The sequence below is a fragment of the Malus sylvestris genome, chromosome 17, assembly GCF_916048215.2.
Source record: "Malus sylvestris chromosome 17, drMalSylv7.2, whole genome shotgun sequence".
Taxonomy (NCBI): Eukaryota; Viridiplantae; Streptophyta; class Magnoliopsida; order Rosales; family Rosaceae; genus Malus; species Malus sylvestris.
In genome coordinates this window covers 19,947,449-19,956,360 of record NC_062276.1, presented here as the reverse complement: position 1 = coordinate 19,956,360, position 8,912 = coordinate 19,947,449, and the positions used below count along the sequence as shown (strand labels likewise).

The 8,912-nt window shown below is 36.6% G+C and overlaps 1 protein-coding gene across 1 annotated transcript; it reads right to left on the bottom strand.

Moving 5' to 3' along the window:
• Window positions 1-2,552: 2,552 nt before the first annotated feature.
• On the bottom strand, window positions 2,553-3,276 carry LOC126611876 (uncharacterized). Its single transcript, XM_050280200.1, has 3 exons — window positions 3,166-3,276; window positions 2,978-3,082; window positions 2,553-2,894 (listed from the first exon to the last, which is right to left on the bottom strand). Exons 1-3 carry the CDS (start codon window positions 3,274-3,276, stop codon window positions 2,628-2,630), a joined length of 483 nt encoding a protein of 160 aa, XP_050136157.1. The 3' UTR covers window positions 2,553-2,627.
• Window positions 3,277-8,912: the final 5,636 nt, after the last annotated feature.

Sequence of the window (8,912 nt, the reverse complement as noted above, 5' to 3'; positions counted from 1 at the left end):
TATTGGGTTTATGATTAATTGAAAAAAGTGAGTAAAGGAAGAAGGGTTTCTATACGTATTTAGCTTATTCGGTATGATTAATTGAAAAAAGTGATCGAGAAGAAACCGCCAAACCCCCACCAGTTAAAACCCTCCTATTTCTTTCTTAGCAATTCTCACTCGATAAACCCTAAAACAACACATAAACAATATATGCTATATATTTATTCAAACAAATAAAGAATTTGATGAGTGGAAGAAAAATAACAAGGTTTTTCTAGGTTAGATGAAGTGAACAAGATTAAATTTGGTTTAACAAATGACACGTTTTGAGTGGATGGTAGTGCCACTTAGCACAGTCTAGTGGCAAGTTGAGCCCCACACAAACTTAAAGAAAAGCATAATAATTAAAAAATAGGCACGCCTTATCTCATTTATTCACACCTATGTTTGTTTAAATTCTTTAGTTCTCATACTAATGTCCTTTCTATTTGTTTTTGCTTAGACACTAATTCATGAATTATACTTTAAAAGTTTGTACATCACACCAATAGGGTTTGTGGGGAGTGAGATTGAATCACTTACTATTCCTCTAAGTTCATTTTTAATTGTTGTTTGAAATAAAGTAAAGTTTAGTATGTGTTATAAATAAAGTAATAATTGTTCCACCCGAGACTTATTTAGTAACCGACCAATCCTGCCTAATCAGTAGTAATTCTCGCGTCAAACGATAGAGTCTTGGCATGGGGTAGAGTGGTTAGTTGGTTTCGTAGCCTTTTCAGCTCGAGTTAATAAGTCCTTGGGGTTGTTCTGCACCTAGTGGCCTAAAGCCCTAGTGGTTTGGAAGTCATTGACCTAAAGCTCGTTACATGGGTTGGATCGAAAGCTTAAATGAATCGACATTGCATGACCATTACTGTTACTGCATATATATATATATATGAAAAAAAAGGTTCTTTAGTTCTCTTCTATTTTAGTGTATTCAAACTTATAAAAAAAAATATAATAAATACAAAAATACAAAATAAAGCAGAGATTGTTCTCAAAACATATTTGTAAGACCAAAATTTGAGAATGGTATGCTCATCTTTTAGCGGCCGCTAGCATCTCGGTGGCTTCCCTTAAAACTTGTTTCAAATCTTTCTTGGGGAGGTAGTTAATTCAAACTTTTGCCCAAAAAAATAAAACACTCAATTCAAATTAAAGAACATAAAGAAAGGTTTCCTTCTGTTTCTTAGTAACAATAGGTGACGGTATTCTGCCTAGATAGTAGATACAGGTCATAAATAATAGAATACTAAAGATTCGAGCCAGAAATTTCATAAAACGGACTTTCTAGAGACTCCCAATAACCAATCTTTGCATGAATTGCAAAGGATCCAATAAATCCAACGTTGATTCTTTCAAACATGTCAATGGGGCAAATGCGTCCATAGTGGCTAGGGTGGATATCTCGTATACGAAAGCTAGCCGTTCGCCCTGTCAATCCTCTAGGGCCCAGATAATTCGATTTTCTTCCATGAACTATTTGTGTCAATGGATTAGTTCAATCCAAAACTTAAGATAATGGGTGTAATCCGAAAAAAAGATTCATAAGTGGTTATTAACGGAGTTGAAGTTACCAAATTCTAAGGAGTTAGTATCAATTTATACTTAATTGCTCCGCATATAGTCCCTCTAACTATATTTTCCAAACAAACTAGAGCCAATCCGAATTGATCTTGTAAGAGATTTGCTTTAGAACGAATATGTTTATTTTTCAAATGATCCATATCGCCCTTGTGACTTTTTTCTTAGTATTTATAGATAAGGGAGAGGAGATTTAGATAAAGGAAACTAAACACAAAACTACGTGTCAAGTGATAAATACTTTTAATTATTAGAGTCATAAGATATTTTTGAGATATAAGGTATTTTCTTTTATTTTTATATAGTATTCCAAATAATATTACCATTTTAAGTTACATTGAGGATAAAGAGGAAGTTTTGAACTCAATACGTAATGGGGTAAAAAGAGAAAACCTTCGCCACTTGCAAAAGTTTTTTTGATGACCAAAATAATCGGTGTGTAATAAGTATTCTTTTTTAGATGAAGATATAATTAGACTAATGAGTGCATGAATAAATTGATTACGAACTTGCCATTTGCGAGATTTAAACCTAAGATCTTTTATTTACAAATGAAGATGAACCTCACTACCCTATTAGTTTTCGTTTTCGCATGTATGGAACCTTTCAGAGCTCCTTGGTCAACACGTAAAACCCCACACGCCCACCAGAAACCCACAACATTTAATACACAAACTCTCCCCATTTATAAGTGAAACACTTTGAAGCTTTCTCATGCGCTTCCATCAAGCCCCCAAAAGGCAAAAGCTCCTACCAGAAACACAAGCACAGCTGGTAGATCAACACCCCCAACTCCTCATTTTATCATCTTCACGTTAGCGGTAGCCATTTTCGTCAGCCAAGCTCCAGTCGAAGCGAGCAGAGTGTTGTCGGAGGACTTCACCGGTGCTAACCATTTGGAGACTTATTCGTCGCCTTCCTTGTATGACAAGGCTAAGTTCACCATGGAGTTTGTTAGCGTGAGTCATAAAGAGTATGTAAGGATTATGTAGATATAAAATTAATTCCTGCCATATAATTCAACTCAGGCCAGTGACTTCCTGCGTCAAAGACGTAACCTGGTCCTTTGATTGCCAGGATGACGAGGCTCCACTCTCCCATCGCTTGGCATTTCCCATCCCCCAACAATATGTCCCTGGCCTCCGACCGAAAGTCTGGTCCAATGTCTTTGTCAGGATGTGAAACCCCGCATCCTCAGGGGGATCCACAAACTCAATAGGCGTGTCCGAGGGAAGTTGGGAGGTGGACTCCTGAAGCACCGACTGACCCTTTTCCACCATAGTCGCCTGTGAAAAAGAAACATGGATTATTAATAGAAAAGAATTTGAAATAATTAGTATAAATCTTTAATGCATAAGAAATTACTTACATGAAGGGACTGGGTCAACTCATCCCCAGGCCGAACATAAACATCAACAAAGGCGTCGATCTCTGGAAATTTTGAACCCTCTTGAAATAGAAAAAGATAAGGAAACTATTAGTACGAAAAGGAAAAAAAATTATTAGCGACATTTTAAAATTGGAAATGAATGCTGTAATATATACCCTTCGCCGCACCTCCATCCTATAGAAGAAAGGCCTTGAATGATGGAGAAGAGTCTTCTTCTTCCAATTGATCTTGTTCGCCTTTGCCTTGAACCCGAATGGATTCACCGACCTATGGTCCATCTCTGCTGGAGTAGTGGCGGTAGTAGTAGGTGTGGTCGTCGGACTAGGTGTAGAAGTCATCGCCCTTCAGGTTCTAATGAGTTGTGACATCTACAAAATTGGAAATAAATTTGTTTCGTACTCAAAGATTTAACTTACCGTACACATGCACAATAATTTCAACTCAAATTTAAAACCAAATTTAAAAACCCTAATTCTAAACTCAATTCAAGTTTGGCAGAAACAAAACTTAAAATTGATCTACTATACACAAACTAATCAATTCAGATAAGATATAGACCCAACAATTATAGCTTATAAGAAGAAACTAGCATAAAGGAGTAGTTAGAGGCAAAATCATAGACTATGAGTGTATGCGTCTATATGTAAGTACGTGCTCTGTGTGTATGGGTGTGTGTATGTATTCTATGTGCGTGTGTGTGTCCATGTATGCTTATTTTGGGTGTGTGTGTGTTAATGTATGCTAATTTTCCATGTACTCTGTGTTAGAGGCAAAATCATAGTCTATGAGTGTATGCGTCTGTATGTAAGTACGTGCTTTGTGTGTATGGGTGTGTGTATGTACTCTGTCTGTGTGTGTGTGTGTGTCCATGTATGCTGATTTTGGGTGTGTGTGTGTGTGTTGATGTATGCTAATTTTCCATGTACTCTGTGTGTGTGTGTGTTGATGTATGCAAGTTGTGTGTGTGTGTGCCGTGTGTGTATGTACTAAGCAACATAAATACAAACATTTTCCACCATAATTACTTAATAGTTTCACAGGTAGTAATAAGAAAAGGGACCATATAAAGTGATTCTCATTCTCTTTAAACATCCACATTACATATAGAAATCATATGACTATTGGATATAAATAGAGCTTGCTAACTGGAATAATTAACCATGCAATATATTTAGAAAAGAGTGAGTAGTAGCAAATAACACTTTCTATCTATTTAGGAGTCAAGACTTTCGAGAGAGAAGCATTAGTAGGCTAATTAAGCTATTTTTGTTCTTCAAGTTAAAAAACCCCATGGCCCTAATTCTATAACTATCTCTGTCCGATTGTATGACTAACTAATTAAGCTACAACACTACTTATGTCTTCATGCGTTTAATTTCTTATTTGATTTCCATTATTTCTCAACACACTAAATTACTTTGCATACAGTGATGGAAGGAAGGAAGGTATGTGACAAACAAGTACATCTGGCAATGCACTAATCCTACAATTATCTCTTGCTTCATGCTTTGACATCGAAGCCATCTGCACCCTTACAATTTGAAAACACAGTCAACACACAATTCTTAAAATTTCACAAATCATTTCATCTACATTCTGGTCTAGTTACACAGAAACAGTAGCAGTCAAAATTACATGATGATTGCATTGAAAATTACACAGAAACAACATTTGCAGCGAAAATTTCGATCGAAACAAATTGTAAGTTAAAGCTTTGTTTGGTTCCTGAGAAATGATGGGAATATCAAACAAAGAAAATGAGAACTGCAAGTGTGAAACTGTGAACCTGGTTATCAATATTCTTTACAAATAATCTAGTTATATCTCCATGGAAACAAAAACATTACCAATACAGATTTTACTGCCATAATAATCAGTAAAAATAAATTACCCTATTTTCTATTCACATTCAATCAAGAGTGAGACAAGGCCCTAAATCTAATCCCACGGCCTTAATTCAAACCCTTGACTTGAAATTAAAAAGCCCCTAATTTAAGAATCCTAATCTAACCCCCACTGAAGCACCCTAAATCTAACCCCCAATTTAAGAAAACCTAATCTAACCTCACTGCCCAAAACCATTCCCCTAATTTAAGACCTAATCTAACCCCAATTAAGAACCCTAAAAACTCTAATTTAAGAACCTAAATGTAACCCCCAATTTACGAACCCTAAATCTAACCCCACCGCCCCCAATTTGAAAAAAAAAAAACCCTAATTCTTACCCCCACTCAATAAACAAAACTGAAAATAAAAACTGAAGAGGAAATTACCTCTTAGAGACGAAGAGGCAACAACCAGAGAGAGGGACGAAGAGACGAGGTGGGTGAAGGAGAGACGGACGAAGATACAGAGGAAGGAAAGATAGGGTATCGCGCAGGAAAAAAAAGGAAGAAGAGGGAAATGAGGGAGGAAAGAGACATATGGGGGTAAAAAATAGATAATCTTGCGCGAATGAGGCTTTGTCGTGCAAGGTTAAAAATCGTTGCCCAAGTTTTTTAAAATTTTCGCAAAAAAAAGACACCTTAATTGAATTTTCAGACACTTGCGCGACAAATACATATGTTTCATCATGCAAATACGCTTTGTGCGACGAAATATATGTATTCGTCACGCAAGTGTCGGAAAATTCGATCTTCCAGCGTAAAATTAAAACGCTTATGCGACCAAAAGTTGTTGTGCTTCGTGCAATTAAGTTTTAAAATGGTTGTTTTACCTTTTTTTATTATTATTTTGATTACAATTTATTATAAAATACAAATAAAATAAATTTATTTACAAAGTAATTCACATATAAAATGGGAATCATTCATACCATTTTTTCCATCACTCTATATAATGTATTAACCATTTCCTTTGTTTTACAAAAAAAGTTACAAATAAATTGCCTTAATCTTCATCCGAACTATAATAACTTTCACTTTCGTCGCTATCATCATTTTCAGTGTCCCATTCCTCATCATACGTCACCATCATCGTTTGTGCACACTGGATCGGTATTTCAATTGAAGATACTTCTTCTATCTAAAATGGTTCTTGGATAAGATCAGTATCTCGGAGTGTTCCCACACCACTTTCCATCGAAGATTCTAGACGTTGGTAAGCAACATTGTCGATGTCGTTGTCAGTAGGGTCTTGTTCTGGTATAACATACACGTTCCTATGATCTATCTTCTGAACAACTTTCCAACCCCTCCCGGGTTTAGGGTCATCTAGATACACAATTGTTTTGCCATGGTTACTAAGATGTAAGGGTCGTCATCGTACCAAGTGTTGGTAGTATTCACTGATAGTAATTTGTAACGCCCCGCCCCGAAACATTGGTTTCGGAATATAATTTCCGTGATAGGACAAATTAAACTCTTGTTTATCTAATTACCATTAATCACAATTCTTTATTTAAACTTATTAATCACTCAAAATCCATAACCAAAATTTAAATACCAAAACATAAGATTTAATTTTTTTTTCAATTAATCACCAATTTTATTTTCTTAATTCAAATTCCCAACGAAAGATTAATCTCAATTATTTAAGGCTACATCTAACCCTGTTAGACTGCCTACATACCCTTGAGGGGGATCAAGTCTTTCGTAGTTCACCATTAATCCTTTTATCCATTTCCAAAAATACTCTAATAGCGGAAATATTCAACATTAGTTTTCACAATCGAATCACACCAAATGGATACCAATTAAGGATTTAAAATATCAAAATCTGCTTAAAAAGACAGCGTTGGCCCACTGGCCACACGCCACCGCGGGTGGCGGTTGACTGCTCCGACTAGTTGTAAAATTTAACTATTTCCAAAAATTACCAAATTTTGCAGGAACGTACAACTCAAGGAGAGGAACATTTTTCATACCTAGACCAAGGTCCAATTCGGCCGGGAAAAGCCACAATTTCACTCAAACCCGCTGGAAACCCTAGAAATTGGTGGCTTCGATTCGTCACCTCCGGTGCTCCACCGTCCTTACCGTTGTTTAGGCTTTGTTCTTGGGTTCAAGGAGAGTATAATGGTGGTGGAGATCGAAGGAAATTGTTTCAAAAATGGGTGGATTGCTGCCGGGTGTCCTCGAAGCCGATGACTTCAGTTCGTCGTGAAACAAAGCTCAAAGCAGCTCGGGTTTGATGGAGAAACGAAGATGGGAGATCTTTGGGTTGATTTATGGAGGCAGAGGGCTACAAAACGCCCAAAACCCGATGAAATCTTGTTGGACAATGGCGCCAGGAACCAGGTCACGATTTCGAAACAGGTTGAAGGGGATCCGGTGCTATGCTCTCCCTCATTTCCCCACTCTTTGATTCACCCATTCCCCCTCTTTTCTCTCCTTTTTTTGCTTCCTGATTGGGCATCCCTCTCCTTTCTCTCCTTTTTTTGCTTTATAATTGGGCGTCCCTCTCCTTTCTCTCATTCCTCCCCCCATCTCATTTGTCCACCTCCCTCCTTTATCTTCTTTCTTTTCCATATCCACTGTCCATTTTTCTCCTTTCCTTTCATCTGGGTGACACACGTGGCTTCCTCACTGCTCCAGATTTTGTTGGAGCCCTCTAGAAAAGAAGGTTAAATTTACTAAAATACCCCCGACTTTGAACGTTAATAACTTATTCGTTATAACTCCGTTTCACGAATGATTTTTGCCTACACGCTCATGGGATCGAGCTCTATCCAAATATATCAAGAAATCCGATAAAATATATGAGGATAAAATACATCCTCATATAATTACATGAAGTTAACTAGGGCATTTTCATCTTTTTCACTTATCAATAAATTTTTACGATGTAAATTATAATAATTTTCGGAAACAAAACTTTAAGATTTCTCAATTCAATTTTCATAACCATAAATCGATTTATTTTCAATTTACTCCACATATTTATATATTTTAAATTTTCAGGGTATTACATAATCCATGATCTCTTTTCACACTTCCCTGCCTATTTGGGTTTGTATCAAACCATCGACACTTAAATAGGATCACTTGCAATTGCACGACACTTGTTAGTTTGCCATAGAATTCAATGTTTGTACTTTCGCCTCCCCCCTGGGACATGAACACCGATGTTTTGTGTATACAACTTGTCATCTCATGCACCTGCTAAGAACTTAACGCCGTTGACATGGCAACCCGAGTACAATTCAACGCAAATTGGTTCGAACGTTAAGTTATATAACTCTTCATTGTACGCCGGGGAATTCGATGCTTTCAATTGATTCACCTAATATTAGACAAACATTTAAATTTGTTAGTTCAAGCAAATTAATTGGTACAATATATATGTCCAATACAAAACACTTCAAACTTACATATTCGAGAAACCACTGCGGAAACAATTCACGGTGTTTCTTGGCATACAAATACAAAGGATGTGCCTGCTTCATCATATTTTCATATTTGTCTAGGTATGACAGTGTCTTGTCATAATTGTTGAATACGAACCAATGTGCTACGTCCATGTCCTTCTTGGAAAATGACTCGCCTCGTATTGGATCTCAGAATGGTCGAGCGAATTGGACAAAAACTGAAAGTTTCTCCTTTTTCACACCCCCGTCATTATTGCGAGGAGGACGATCGAAAGTTGTCTCAACATCCTTTAAATACATTCCACAAAAGGTAAGCGCCTCATATGCCACCCAAGCTTGTATAATGGATCAGTAGGCTTCGCTTTGTTTTGTAGACTTTTCTTCAAGTTTCCGAGAATCCTGCCAAAATAAAACAATACGATACAAATTTTACTAATTGTAAGATTTTAATATTGATTAATAAAAATGACGAGGAGTATATACCTTTCTATTGGATACATTCATCGAAAGTTGACTAGTCCGGCAAGTAATGCCTCATCTGGTAAGTGAACAATCACATAGATCATACTTGTGAAGAAAGCTGGAGGAAATATCATCTCAAACTTT